Raw genomic sequence first — 16207 nt, forward strand, 5'->3', positions numbered from 1 at the left:
GAGCTCTGAACCTATTAAACTCATTCTTCTGTAAAGCAGAACATTCTGGTACAAGAAAGGGAGATGTGGAGAACTTTGTCTGACAATTTTAGACTTGCTCCATATTAACATGACCTGTGACACGATATGCTATTATTTGTAAATTGTTTATAATCTTCCAGGTGAGATGTGTGTGTGTGTGTGTGTGTGTGCGCGCGCACGCGCGCTGGGCAGCTGCAGCTGCTGCTGTTTAGATGGCGTGGCCTAGATGCTTAGTCAATATGTTGTAATTATCCTGCATGCAGCGGACTATGAAATGAAATTAACAAAACTTAAGTTCCAGGCACATTCTCATGTATTGCTCCTTTTAAGATCATGTATGGATTCTGAAAAAAAAATTGTCCATTCATAAGACATTTTGATAATGTGATCAGTTTAGAAAGGCACCTTTGCATCCATGTGCCTCTTTGCTATGCTTCCTTGCATTTGTGTAGAAGTACCTACTGAGAAGATGTCAATTAGGGGTTATTCATCTGGCATTTTTATAACAATTTCACAGGGTGGTGTATAACCATTAGGCATTCAATAATTGTATGCGTATTGATGATATAATTCTATTATAGTAATGGATTTCTAAATAATCTCACTATGACCCATGTCCCAATAACTGGAAGGTATAGTGACAGAGCTTAAGCATGGTAGGCTTATGAATTCTCATGACACAAGCGTGGAAAATATACAAAGCTATAAAGAAACAATACATAAAATGTACAGAAGCAAAAATTCCTGGGTGAGAAATTCTGGCAAATCTTATATGCACATATGAAAAAATCATAGTTTTCTGAATTTTTAAAAAAAAATACCCTAATAGATTATAATGCCCAAACAAGATGTAAAATGAAATCATTTCTAAGCTTTTAATTTTTGAACACCTACCTTATTTTCATTTACATGTTGAAAAAGGTAATCTTCCAGAAATTATATGTAGTTTTCCTTTGAAAAAACTCTTAAAGAGACTGTAGTGGTGTGTGTGTGTGTGTGTGTGTGTGTGTGTGTGTGTGTGTGTGGTACAAATGACTAAATAATCACTGACATATACCTAAGAGTTAATTAAGAGTCAACCTTCCAAATTTTCTGATTTGTGATGGTTCTATAAAAACAATTTTTATGAGATATGGTGATTCATTCAAAATAATCCTTTGACCTTATTTTGGGCTTATAGTTTATCTTCTGAAAGGGGACTATTCCAAAAAGCTCTGTGTACTAGCCTGTGACCCATTCTTCATTCAAGATCAACATAAGTATCTATGTTTTTAATTCCAATAACTTACATTTATTCAAGTGTCATCTAATAAATGTGCTTTTTTTTGCTGGAGTTTTACCCATTTTCCAGGTGAAATGACTCATAGCTAAGATTAAAAAAAAAATCCAGTTTTCTCTTAAAGTATCAGGACAGAAACCTAACACAGAGGGCCCCTGAAAGACTCTACCTAGCATTGTATCAAAGCAGATGTGGAGACTCATAACCAAACCTTGGGCAGAGTGCAGAGAATCATATGAAAGAAGGGGCATTTAGTATGACCTGGGGAGGACAGGAGCTCCACAAGGACAAAATATATAGGGCACAGGGGCCCTCTATGAGACTGTTTCTTCAATAAAGGATCATGTATGAATATAACCTAGAACCCCTACTCAGATGTAGCCTATGGTAGTTCAGGTATCCAAGTGGGTACCCTAGTAAGGAGAACAGGAACTATTTTTGACATGAACTCAACGACTGGCAACTTTACCTCCCTCCACTGAGGGAGAAACAGTCTTTCTAGGCCACAGAGGAGGACATGGCAGCCAGACCTGAAGATACTTGATAAGCTACGGTCAGATGGAAGGGGAGGAGGACCTCTGCTAGCAGTGGAATTGGAAAGGGACAGAGAGGAGATGAGGAAGGGAGGGTGAGATTGGAAGGGAATGAGGGAGGGGGCTACTGCTGGGATACAAAGTAAATAACCTATGATTAATATAAAAAAATATACATTAAAAAATCCTGTTGCCATGTAACAAATCATATGCAAGTAAGAAAAGTTATTTCTGCATTCATTCTCTCAGGTGTTAAATTTATTTCATTTAAAAAGACAACTCCTTTCACATGAGTTAATATGCAACATATTCTCACATTAACTCAGGCAAATTATCTGATGTCTTAAACCTTTTTTGATAAGCAAATATTATTTTATATGTGATTTAAAGACAAATAAAATTCTTTGAAAATATTTTTAATTCTGAAATTATGAACTCGTTTGAAACTTTGTAAAACATTTGCTTATAAAAATCATTTTGAAACACAAATATGTTATCATTTTCTTGAAGCTGTAGTATTGCCGTGCACTAGCTACATTATGTATTTAAGGATTTATCTTTGAAGTCTAACATGCCAGTGTTAAGAGAGTTCTCTCATCTGGATGGTCAAGTGTGACAATCAAAAGCCTTTCTGCAGAGGAAAGTGATTTGCAACCTGTTTAAGAAAGAAAATGACCAATCCAGGTAGACAAGACTTGATTTATTGATAAAATTCATATCTCCCTCCTCCAAAGGACATTTACAAACTTGGTTTCAGAAATAAAGAAATTCTGAATTACAAATGTTCACTTTTAAATGTCAATATTACAGATTATGTTCTTTGAGATAAATTATCAGCTGATAAATGTTCCAGTGGAATGTGGTATCAATTAATTTAACACTTCATATAAGAAATTATAATAAAACATTTATTTTCAAGTCTTACATATATTGCTTAAAATAGATACAGAGTTCAGTTGGTGATTTTTTTTTTTTTAATTTTACTGCTAATTCAAGCTATGTGAAAGACAATACCTTAGTGGAAAAAGAAGAAGGGTTGATTGTCTTGAGAAAATAATGACTTTTAAAACAGCTCACCCTTATATATTTAGCTACTAGGTTGGTCAAATGTTGAATATAATAATTTTTTAAAAAAGGAATTGTATTTGTTGGGCAAGTAAAATAATATTTGGGACTATTATTACTATGCCACTTATATCAGATTGAAAGTTCATTGTTTAAAAAAACCTTACATTACACAAATTCATAAATAATTGCTTACTTTCCATCTTTAATATTAGTTGGCATTACTGAAGCAACTGAAGACAATGAAAGAAGATTAAGTAGAGAAATAATTTTACATAAAGTTATTTGCTGGGTGGATGTTAAAATAGTTTCTCATACATCTTTCCTGTCCAAAAATATAAACTTTCTTGTTTTCCATATATACAAGTACTCTGTGAAATCTGGGTTCTGAGAAGAAAATAATCGAGGTATAGCAATGAATTAAGCATTAATTTCTGGCTGAAATTCAACAAATTACTGTCAACAGAGAAGGGTTGATTGGCATGTGCTTCTGAAAAATCTAGGTTTGGCCCACTGTGAAATTTGTTAGTGACATCAAATAACTGAACTCTTCAACATCAACATATACAAAGGCATTTTATTATTAATCAAAGAAAGGGAATTGAAGTCATCAGAAATTACAACTTTAGTTTTTGTAACATTATTTATTGTCATTACAGTTCCACAATTGTCGTGAAATTAGAGCTGGGTGGAATTCAGAGTCACGAGCAAGCTTTGGACATGGACACACTGACGACGGTGTAGAACTGTACCTACAATAATTACAACTTTTAAACACACTTGTACTATATCTCCGATGGATGGGGATGAGCACCATGTTTTTTTATGAATATATATTTTCTCTCTCTTTTTTTTTTTTGTTTTCTACAGCACCAAAGAAATCCAAATAGGAAAAGGAGAGGGTTGAGAATCAAGAGTCAGCCCGGTTGCCATTTCAGCCACACCATCATCAGGACTACAAAGCTTCCTTCCTCCGATTGTGCCTCCAGAAGGCTTCAGTGATTCCTAAACACATGTTCTATACCAACGTTATTCAAAACTTGCATGTGGCATGAAATGGGTTGGTGTCACCAAGGTTCTTTTTCTGTTGGTTTCATATGGTCTTCGTCCTAATCTCAGCCAAGAAAGCAAGCTGGACCAACTTCAAATCCAAACTTCTGATTCTGATCACCAAAATCATTGATCATTACATCAATGATGGGTACCTGATCAATTTTTGGAGTATTGATCTCAATCACAGTCTTTTCATAGCCTTTTCTGGACTGTAAAATTAAACAGAAATGTAAGGTTAAAAACAATGTTACTAAAATTCATGTTATTTTCTTTGTTAACTAAGAAAATGAGTGAGAAGAGGTTACCATTAACTAGGTAAAAATTTTTTTTTTTTAAATCACTGATATCACAGGAAGTTTTGAACTTTTTTGGCAAAACACTTGCTGTATTATTTCAATTACTTGATTATGCAAGATTAAAATGAATGAGTTAAAACATACAATTCAATATGTTATGTATACATATTGGGTTCTACATAAATAAATCCTTACTATTTTGGGTATAAGGGTGAGAATACAGAATTAAATAATTTTATGAGAAAAGCAGAATAAAGTGAACCAGAATTCTGTCTAGGAATGGAGCTATGTGAGATTTCTGAGAGCCTGTGAGAAAACTAAGAAAACAAGAATCTTGTTCTTCCCAAACATGGGTTTGTTCATGAAATGTGCTTTCAAGCACCTCCCAAGTGTAATAAACAGAAGTAGGTTTGCTTTACATTATGTATTGCTGTTAACTTTTGTTATTAAAAAAAAATGTTTCCAAGAGTGTCCTGTCCTTGAGTTTCTATACAGCTCAAACTCATGTGTTCTGTTCATTTGACCTTGCTTATCCTTCAGAATATAAATTGCCCGATGCTCTAAATAAAGTTGGCTATTACATGAGACCTTAGTCTACCTCTATTTTAGGCTTCATTATTCCAGCTTTACACCTCCAACTAAAGTGGTGGCAAATTGTAGGAATTAAAATCAGGAAGTCAAAAATCAAAATATTTCTACTATTGTATTTTAATTTCATAACCACAGCAGTGCAATACACTGGGAAGTTTTCCATGGCATTGCCTCATTCACTTATTTTCTCTTCTTTATTCCTCTTATAACACTCATTTTGATAAAATTATGAACTTTGTTGCTTGTAATTGAGATAAGTCAAGTGATTGGCTCTAAGGTAATCAGCTAGTATGTGTAATTACCACATTAAGTTATTTTTTTTTCCAGAGAATAAAGAGAAAAAAAATATAGTAGAACCAAAGCTGGTAGGTTGATCCTTCCAAAGTACAGGCATAAAAAGGCATCTGTCATGGTATATACTCACTTATAAGTAGATATTAGACATATAATATAAAATAATCATACTCAAATCTGTACACCTAAGGATTGAGATGCTCAATCCTCATTCAGAAAGGCAAACAAGACGGACATCAGAAGAGGGAGAAACAGGAAACAGGACAGGAGCCTATCACAGAGGGCTCTGAAAGACTCTGCCCAGCAGGGTATCAAAACATTTGCTGAGATTCACAAGACAAACTTTTGCAGAATACAGGGAATCTTATGAAAGAAGGGGGAGATAGAAAGATCTGGAGGGAACAGGAGTTCCACAAGGAGAGCATCAGAACCAAAATATCTGGGCACAGGGGTCTTTTCTGAGACTGATACTCCAAATAAGGACCATGCATGGAGATAACTTAGAACCCCTGCACAGATGTAGCCCATGGCAGCTCAGTGCCCAAGAGGGTTCCCCAGTAATAGGAACAGGGACCATCTCTGACATGAACTCATGGGCTGGTTCTTTGATCACCTCCTCCACCTAAGGGGGGAGTAGCCTTACCAGTCCACAGAAGAGAAGAAAGCTGCCAATCCTGAGGAGACCTGATAGACTAGGGTCAGAGGGAAGGGGAGGAAAATCTCCCGTATCATTGGACTGGGGGAGGGGCATAGGAGAAGAAGAGGGGGTAGGGTGGGATTGGGAGGGGATGGAGAGGTGGCTACAGCTGGTATAGAAAGTGAATGAACTGTAATGAATAAAAATAAATAAACAAATAAACAAAAAAGACATCTGTTTTCAGTTGCCTGCTCCTTGATCAGCTTTCCCTGGTGGGGCCACCTGGTCAGTCCACAAAGGAAGAGGATCCAGGCAGTTCTGATGGTACCTGATAGGTGTACTCAGACAGTATGGGAGAAGGACTTATCCTACTAGTGGAGCAGGGGAGCGTGATGTGGAGGGGGAGAAGGAGAGAGAGTGGGACCTGGATGGGATGAGGAAGAGGGCTACAACTGGGATACAAAGCAAAGAATTTGTAAATAATAATAATTTTAAAAAGTCATCTCACTTAAAAAAAAGGTATCTATTTTATAACTGACATAAGTAGCAAATCTCCTGTCATTTTAGTATCATGAATTCAGGAGTTATTATATTTTTTATAATTTATTTGAGTGGCCATTGTTAATATTTTTCATACATTGGATGTAGACACAGTATCACATGATCTAATATTATATTCTATTACATATTCAAAACTAGATATTTAGGTGTGTATCTCATAGCATGTGTGTGTGTGTGCACATGGGTATGTGCATGTGCCTTAGAAGTTCTTAATGTGTTGTATTTTAATGTCAGTGTAAAGCCCTAAATCTTAATAATAATCAATGTCCATTTTAAGAGAGTCGTCTGGCTTTGGAACATCGCAGGGCAGTCCACACTATCAAGCCCAGGAAAGAATGCAGACTGAGACTGGACTCACCGCACAGCCATCATACAATGCTTTGATGTGTGGGTTGTTCTCATAGGACATTTCCTCATCGTTAGATCCCAGAAACCGAAGTGCTTTGTCATAACTTGCTGATGTTACATCATACCAGGCAGTTGACAGATGGCAGTTGTAGGTGAAATTTTGTCGGGCAGAAGCAGTCAGGAGCTTTAGGAATGTCATCTGTACCATACTGATGGTATTGCCTTGCACATCTAAATATGAAAGCTGGGAGAAAAAATAATAATAAAAAGGCACATAAGGACTGTTTTCCTAACTTGGTATAAAGAATTACATTCTGGCTGTCAACGATATTGCCAGGGTATGGTGATACTATCATTTTATAAAGAACTGTAACATGAGGGTCAAAAGACCCAGAATTAGGGGCTTTGGTACCAGCACTGTAATCTCTCTCACTTCAGTTACTATAATATTGCTCATATTTTTTAACAAAAGTCTTTATATCTGTGTTTTTGTTTCTAATCATTAAGTACTGGAAGAAAGCAAATGTTCTGTCTCCAAGAGATTTTTCAGCATAATTGTGTATCTTTTAACTGATAAGGTAGCAAAACAAGAAAAAAATTTGAGGAATCTAGGTACAAAGTAAAGGTTGGATAGTTTGTATATTGTTTAATATTCAGAAATTTGGCAATATATCTACTTTACCTGAATCTTTAAATCTCCCTCAGGGACCATAATTTTCTAGGAAGCTTTTGTTTCTTAACATGGATGTGAATTTATATAATTCACATATAATGTATAGCTTTTAAAAAAAATCATCATCATCATAGTGCCATAAAAAAATTTAGGCAGTGTTTGTATCAATCAAATTTGGTTTTACCGAGGAAAATATTCTTATTTGCAAATTATCAATGTATAATTTCCTCATCAACTATTTTATTTGGCATAAATGAAATATCTGTATTGTAGTAAAACATATAATCCAAAATTTAAATAATGTATTCAGAATGAGTCAATGCACATCTGAACACTCCTTCTTTCTAATTGAATATACTTAGCCTCACTAGTTAACAAATTAACAATGATTGTTCTTGTGAGGTTGAAAATATATTTTAGTTGTGCTTTACACAAAGTAAAATTAAAATGATACACACAATCCTAAATATGTTTATTGTAACTGATACAGGTAAAAATGCACAATCAATATTCAGAATGTAACTTGATGACTTACTAGAAAGTTTTAAGTCAGGTTGAAAATTTCACTAGACATCATTGCTTAATAAGGAAGCATGTGTAGAGGTAAAGAGAGCAAATGTAGGAATTACTACACTTGAGAAGTAATACCACTTAAAATATTAAGTGATTAAATAATTACCGGGACTCGTAGGAAATTTTGAGACATTCTTAATTAACTAAAAATTCTTATTTTAACAGTTTTTAATATAATTTTAGTTAGGACTTTAATTTTACACTACCTTCAGCAAATTATTACATGGAATTGGTAATTGCACTGAAATATTTAAGTAAAAATGGGCTTCTGATATATGAATGGTCAATTGTTTATTATGTTCATGAAAATAACAATAAGAGATAAATTGCACATTCCACAAGTTCTTACTGGACAAAAAAGGAACAAAGAATAACTGGGTTTCAAGCAAAGAGAAATTAAAATATATGGACTTAGAAACATTAACTACATGCTTTGTTTTAATTCCTTCTTCTTTATTATTTAACTATAATATTAAAATGCATTTTTCACTTGATTATCCTTTTTTTTCTTTTCTTTTTTTCTCAGAAATACTTTGTTATTGCAATTCAAAGCTTTAAACTTAAAAGCACTACTAATGGCTAAGGCCTTACAGACTGGGAAATGTGGAATCATATGGAGCCCTGAATAGCATTATTTGTGCGTTTGCGTTCGGCTTCTGGGGACACATAATTTGAGCTTCCCCTAGGGAGCTTAAGAGATTTTGTTGTTCGCAAAGTCAACAACATACCAGTTTTCCTCTCTTAAATTCACTGTACCAACTTCCTGGTCTCTCCTTTGGCCACGATGAAAGTCTGACCTGTTGTGAAAAAATGGAAGCAATTATAAAATGGATGAAAATTATAAGTAGCATTGTTTACATGTATATCAGAAAATTTTAGTAAGTTTAGAAAGCCATAAAGTGCTCCTAATCATGTGGGTTTATATTATGCAAAAATAAGATATGAACAAACTTCAAGGTATATCCTATGAATTCCATAGGATGAAGACTGAGTCATCTGCTTCCTGATAGATTTTCTGTCTCAAAGTAAAGGAAATGGAGAAACTAACTTGAAAAGAACTTACAGAGTAGAAATGGGAGCCCTATGTAAATTACTTCTTCCAAGGGCAAAGGCAGCCCCATTACACAGCTTCAAATCATAAACTTAACTTCTCAAGACTTTCCACACAGAGTGAGCTGACTTATTTGAAGTAGTTTCCATTTCTCTGTCCACCACACCACTTACTAAGGAAAATGAGATTTATTAACTGAATAAAATAAATAAACATTGTCCTAGTTAATAAAATGTCAGAAAATAAAATTATCTGTTGAGATCCTGGAGATCTGCTTGTGTTTTTAGGGATAGAACTCAAGTATGGAAACATTGTGAGGCAAGAATCAGGAAATTTGTTTGGTGAGACTAAATATTCAAAATATATGTAAAGTTGGCATATGGTCATTTAAGAAGACATTAATACTGTATAAAAGGTTGCACTTTGAGCATAACAGGCAGCTGCGGGTTCTATCATGTGATAATGGGCAGAGAACAGCATACACACTCTAAGATCTGAGATTCAGCTGTGCTGCATCATGGAAAGCCATAGAATTTTTGAGAGCAAGCAGGTGCTTAAAGAATGCATCTGGGGAACAAAATGAGGGGAAGAAGTATCTGTAAACCATGAGCATCACTTTGGTGCCTTACTCATGTTTATGCAAATGAAATGTTCTAATTACCCTGTAAGAAAAGGAGATAAATGAAACTACGACAGCGTAATTTTTCTGTTTAGTTCAATATTGCAGAAACATGGCGGGAACTGTCAACATCCACCACCAAATAGATCGGTACTTACTCCCTCGGATTTTCTGTCTGGATAGATGCATGTCTCACCACCAGCTGTGAAATTACAGTAAACTTTGAAGGAATCTCCAGAACAACCTTGGTTAGGATCAATCCAGTATTCACCTGGAAGTGAAGAAAAAGTATCTCTTATATAAAACCAACGGTATCAAAATGGAATGCATTAGACATCAAATTTCATATTTTGCCATATATCAGTATATATTTGAAAAGAGTTATTTCGTCTCTCTTGGTTCAAATCTTTGTAAATAGCATACATAATCACACTGGAATAATTTTTTTAGTTCTTAGGATTTAAAAAAATTAAATCCATAATTTTCACACTCACACTATCTTTGTTATTTTGTATGTTTTCAGGAGTACATAATTTGAGTCCTATAGAAAAATAAATTTGCATAAATTCTTTCAATTAACAGATGCATAAAAATCCATCAGAATTATATATTAATAAATAAATTTTGAAGATGCATTTGTTTAGTTAAGTGGCTCAGTATCAGGGATAGAGAAGTGGGTCAGAACTTCAGAGACACTGTGGGTCTTCTGCATGATCTGGATTTGATTCCCACCACCACCCACAGGGAGGCACACAACTTTTTGTAACTCGGTGTCAGGGCATTCAGTGCCCTCTTTTGGCCTTTGTGACACCAGGTATGAATGTGACACACACATACACACACACAGAAACACATACATATTTATACATGTATTTGCATAAACTACCCAAGCACAGATGAAACAGCAAAAGCATTAGAAAGTTAATATGGTTCCACGTCCCATAAATACTATGTTCAATTTGTCTCTAATTTACTCATCACTGAGGTTACACTATTTTCTCTGTGAACTTGACATCATGATTTACCCTGTAGACTAGCCAACCAACTCAAGAACCCGCTTGCACTGGCGTCCTTTTGTGTTCTTTTAATTCGCTCCAAATCATTCTGCACATTGTTCATGACTGCTTACACCTGGCACTCTATGTTTCGGTTTTCCAGAAACATCAGCATCTTGCTTTATCATAGTTTTACAAATATTCTCCACAATTTTCCTCCAATAATCTTTTGATTTTTAGCATGGCTGGTGATCGCTTTATACATTTCAGAAGACATAAACTTTCAACGTTACTAACTTTATTGTGATCGGCATACATCCATTATCTGATCATATAAATTTATATTATTTTCATGACATATATACTATTTGGGGTTTTTCTATGTCTACAGTTAGAGGATTATCTCCAGGCCATTATTTTTGTATTCAGCTATGAGTACTTGTATGAGAACCACTGCTCAATAATGCTCATAAATACATAACAAATAAAGCTAAACTCATTTAATAAGTAATCTAAAGCATTAATGAAGCTGTTTACTATGTATAGAGTATTGGAAATTACACCCCACGGGGTGTTCCATAGTTTCTGTGAAGTATTTTTCATTTTAGATCTTTTTCTATATCATACATGGTTTGCAATTCAATTCATGTTCTTATCTTTTACACCTGGTGATCCGTTTTGCATGATTAAAACATTTATTGCGTTCTGGGGTGTATAACTCCCATGACATAGTCATATGCATTTATATTAATTAAGGGTCATACGAATGCAACAGGAATCTATTGATTTGGAATAATATTAAACTTTGGAGTAGACAGAGTAATTTTCTATCATATGTTAAGCTAAAGCACACCATCTCATTGCTTATATTATGTCAGTTTGTAAGTCACTGAACTAAATGCATCTTTTGTCTTTTGAAATAAATACTGACTTAAGAACAATGGATACCCATTTATGTAGGAACCAATTACTGTGTTTTGTGTTAATGGGCTCTGTTGAAAATAATAAGATTTCTGTGATGATTATCTCTTATGGTGCTACTTGTGAATTATATTTGACTTTTATAGACGTGCTGAGTTATGTATACAAAAAACATGATATTAATTTAAAATTAATCATAAAAAACAATAATTTCCTGAGAATAAAAGAGGGAGGGGCATACTTCAGAATAATGCCATTCATCAAATTACTAATTAGATGACTTTCCCAACTATTTTTAAAACCTGAAATTGTTTGTACCTCAGAGAGTAAAGATACAAGACATTTTTAGGCCGTAGGCACAATAAAGTATGATTAGTATTAACTGAGCTTATTGTAGTTGATCGGACTTTGTGCACATCAAAGGAAAATGATTGTTTCTTTTTAAAAACAAGTTTAGTTTTATTTCCTGTCTATGATTGTTTGGTCTGAATGTATGTGCAGGCAATGTGTTCATGCTGGTGCCTGTGGAGATCAGAAGAAGTTTCAAGAAAACTCTAAAACCGGAGCTACAGACAGTTCTTAGCTACCACACGGGCCTGGGAACTGAGTCCAGATCATTTGCAAGGGCAGACAGTGTTCTTAATGTCCTCTACCCCGCCCAAAAACTAAATTTTTGCCACAAGTCATCATGACTTAAATACTGTACTCACTAAACCCTGGATCAAACATTCAGCTGTTAAGCTACTTAATCTCACACATTTTATTCAGATTGATGTACTGAACCATATTCACATATATGTATTAGTTGATATTAATGTAATGATTTTAATATAAGATTACTTATTAACATTGTCAGTAAATTAGTAAGAAATATAGCGGAATACATGTTTATGTACATACAACACTATGCTGTGAGCCATTTACATGGTCAAATATATCTATGCTAATGATACCTATCTGAAAAAAATCTTGTTTAAATTTAATAAAACATGATTTTGCAGAGGACTTCACAAAGCCTTTCTTGCACCGCATGGTAAAAATAATTTGCTTTTTCTCATCCGCAAGCCGAAAAGTAATAATAATTTTCTTTAGTTTTATGTAGAGACCATATTAACTATATTAACAGAAATGAATGAACTGACAAGGCACTTCAGTGGCTGAGCAGCTCAGGACATTCACTTAGTCAATTTTGGCATACCATCTGGGAAGTCAGGATGGCTGAGTTGCAGGTCTTTGCATGTTCGTGCCGGATTGGTCTGCGTGCCCATGGGAAACTTCATATGTTCAATGTCTTGCTTCAGGGAATTGAGGGAGCCAAATATTTCCTCCATTCCATCCGAATAATCAAGAATATTATCAACTGCATCCGCCTGTATGCTTTCGGTATGTCTTCTTGTTTTTTTGGGTGACAAAATAGGTAATGGCTGAATGACTTCTCCGGGAGGACCCTGTAAGGGAATTGATATGAGGGTCATTGTTTCAGAAAACAAAATATTCCATGAATTTTATTTGCTATTTATTATATTCTTTTTAGAAATTAGTTGGCTTATCAACCAGCAGCTAAATTAATGATATTTAATATTTAAAATTATTAAACACACAAAATATATATAAGTTCTTTTAAAATGATACAACGTAGATATTGAAGCAGGTATATAAATCAGATGGCCTGGATTTTTGCTGACATGTTATATAGGTTACCCTGTTATTTATTACCTTGTCTTGATTTATAAAGCTATACCCACAACTAGATATCAGAATTTCTGATGATTAGAACACTGTTACAAAGCTCTTAATCTATCCGAGTTCTGCCTGTAAAATTCAATAATTACTCACTTTCTGAAGGAGTAAAATAACTGCCCCAATTATCGTAATAAAATATGCATAACTTACATTCTTCTATATTGCTCTGGAAGTGAATGCTATCCATATGAGTTTACCCATATGAGAGTAAAACCACAAAAAACAGTTAATCCATATCATCATGGGTCCAGTTATAGGTGCCCAGCATAATAACTCCGCATGATGGCCCTCAGCATAATAACTCCAAATGCAATCTCTCTTATAACTGGGGAGATGGAAGATATGATTATGTAAAATGAAGTCACTAAGATAGTCCTAGAGGAGGATGACTGTTGTTCTTATGAAAAAAAAATATGGTCACAGGAACACAAATCTAGACAAGGATGAGAGACTAAGACTGGAATTTCATGTAGTTTCTCCCTACACCTTTCAGAAGAAATCAAGCCTGTGACATTTTGATCTAGGATTCCCAGCCTCCTCAATGACACTCTGCTTGTATTCTGCCCAGTGACCTGACTAAACCAAAACACATGAAGCTGGAGAAACTTTATCTAAAAACAAACAAACAAAATTCCAGAAAAACAGAATGAAATTTTTTGTTTTGTTTAAGATTCATTTATTTAGTGTTCTGCCTGCAGGTACCTCTGCATGTCAGGAGAAGGTAGCAGATCTCTTTATAGATGGCTCTGAGCCACCATGTGGTTGCTGGGAATTGAACTGAGGATGCTGGAAGATCAGCCAGTATTTTCAACCTCTGTGCCATCTCTTCAGTCCCAAAATGTAATCTCTTACACATATGTCTACATTTTAACACACTTTGGAAAAATATCTCTGCCAACAAATGACACTTATTTAGCTATTATTTTTTTCATGTGCTGTTATCACTGTTGTATCAGTAGAAAAAAAAATACATTGGGATAAGAGTTTTCATCTTTACTCCCGAAGTCAGGTATAAATGTATTTCTGTGGGTATATATTCTGTCAATTTCATTACATGTGGCCAAAGTATGCATGATTATCTTGAAAACTTTACAAGATTCTTATAGTATACCATTAAGAAATTATATTTTAAGGAGTAATATCAATTAAGAAAATAAATCTTGACATGTCAGTTGATAACCTTGATTTTCCTACAAAATCAGTAGTTTGGACAAAATATGTTTTTTCCTTTGTCATTTAAGAACAGAGAAACCATTGCCTGTACCCATATTTCTGTTAATGAACTGTATTTCTTGCTAATATACACTTACCGGAGGCCCAGGAGGCCCAGGCATACCACTGTCACCCTTCTGGCCAGTAGGTCCCTGTTAGAAAGAAAGGAGGAAAAGCCATGAAAGTGAGAGGGAAATTCAACAAGCATCACTAACACATTAATATGAACATGAGAACAGCACTTACAGAGGATCCTTTGTTACCCTTCGGGCCAGCAGGACCCTAGAAAACACAAAGACAAAGGGCCAGGTTAAAGTGTGGGCCATTGTTTGCACTGGCATGCTTGCTGTTTTACCCGGTTTCTTTTTTTTTCCATAATTTTATTTTTCTCATTAGTTACATTTTGTTAATTCTGTATCCCAGTTGTATCCCTCATTCCCTCCCCAGTCCCACCCTCCCTCCCTCATCTCCTCCCTGCCCCTTTCCAAGTCCACTAATAGGGGAGGACCTCCTCCCCTTTCATATGACTCCCTTTTGTCAGGTATTTTCAGGACTGGCTGCAAAGTCCTCCACTGTGGCCTAACAGTACTGCTCCTCCCTTGGGAGGTGGGGAGGTCAAAGAGCCAGTCATTGAGTTCCTGTTAGAAATAATCCTTGTTCCCCTTACTATGGGAAATCAATTGATTACTGAGCTATCATGGGTCACATCTGAGCAGAGGTTCTAGGTTTTATCCTCTCATGGTCTTTGGTTGAGTGTCCATCTCAGAAAAGACCCTGTGCCCAGATACGTTTGGTCCTTGTGGAGCTCCTCCTATCCTTTCCATATCAAACTCCCCTTCTTTCATATGATTCCCTGCACTCTGCTGAATTTACCCCGTTTCTTTTCTCTTGTACTTACTGGCAACCCTGGAGGACCAGGAGGGCCTATGGGACCAGCAGGACCTGGGATACCCTGGGAGGGGCGGGGAGAAACAGCATCAAATTTAATAAATTTCTCAGTTCATTTCATTGTCATGTTGCAAAAGTATGATGATGAAAATTTCTTAGGCATTTTGAACTGTGAATTAGAGAGACTTTTTGCAGAACGACAAACCTTTCACAATTCATTGCAACTTATAGCTTTCATATTATGTCTCTACCATAGAGATACACATTAAAGCATCCATGACTCTCTCAAAATAATGTCTGCATGTCAAGGGGATTCAAAAATCGCTTGTACAAACATTCACAGCATTGTGTCTTTTATCATTTTAACTTAAAACATATTTTCAATTCATTAAAATACTTTTTAAAAATAGCGTGGTCTAAGACAGATTAAAATAAAGGTGCCAGAAAGAACTCTAATGATTGTGATGAAAAAATGATTGTGTGAGTGTGCAACTGTATTTGTGCTGATGTAATGAGGTGGAAAGACCATCTGCACTGTGCTCACCCCATCTCCTTTGGCTCCTGGAGAACCTTGTGTTCCAGGGAGTCCTCTATCACCTTTTTCCCCTTGCTCTCCAGGAGGGCCAATTAATCCAATTAAACCAGGATGGCCCTATAGAAATGAAAAACAAACAAACAAACAAAATTTAGTATTATATGTCATAGCCACGGTTAAATTCTAGACATAGAATATTTTAATATAAAATTCATGAAACATAATATCAAAGAAATGGAGGGATTTTGATAACACTTCTGGATGAAATTTAGTATTTAGAACCTCCATTTAATTACATGGATCATTACTTCTTACAGGA

The 16207-nt window shown here is 35.1% G+C and overlaps 1 protein-coding gene across 3 annotated transcripts in view; it reads right to left on the reverse strand.

Moving 5' to 3' along the window:
• Window positions 1–2518: 2518 nt before the first annotated feature.
• Window positions 2519–16207, reverse strand: part of Col11a1 (collagen type XI alpha 1 chain) — a 214391-nt gene continuing 200702 nt past the window's right edge. For all 3 annotated transcript variants that reach the window (XM_060392852.1, XM_060392851.1, XM_060392850.1), the window contains 9 exons: window positions 15898–16005; window positions 15364–15417; window positions 14712–14747; window positions 14564–14617; window positions 12709–12958; window positions 9753–9865; window positions 8653–8721; window positions 6689–6922; window positions 2519–4160 (listed from right to left, as the gene is read on the reverse strand). In XM_060392852.1, the coding sequence (XP_060248835.1) occupies window positions 4014–4160; window positions 6689–6922; window positions 8653–8721; window positions 9753–9865; window positions 12709–12958; window positions 14564–14617; window positions 14712–14747; window positions 15364–15417; window positions 15898–16005 (1065 nt within the window). In that variant the 3' untranslated portion in view covers window positions 2519–4013. The remainder of the gene's footprint in view (window positions 4161–6688; window positions 6923–8652; window positions 8722–9752; window positions 9866–12708; window positions 12959–14563; window positions 14618–14711; window positions 14748–15363; window positions 15418–15897; window positions 16006–16207) is intronic.

Source organism: Meriones unguiculatus, chromosome 10 (assembly GCF_030254825.1).
Source record: "Meriones unguiculatus strain TT.TT164.6M chromosome 10, Bangor_MerUng_6.1, whole genome shotgun sequence".
In the NCBI taxonomy this organism is placed as follows: Eukaryota; Metazoa; Chordata; class Mammalia; order Rodentia; family Muridae; genus Meriones; species Meriones unguiculatus.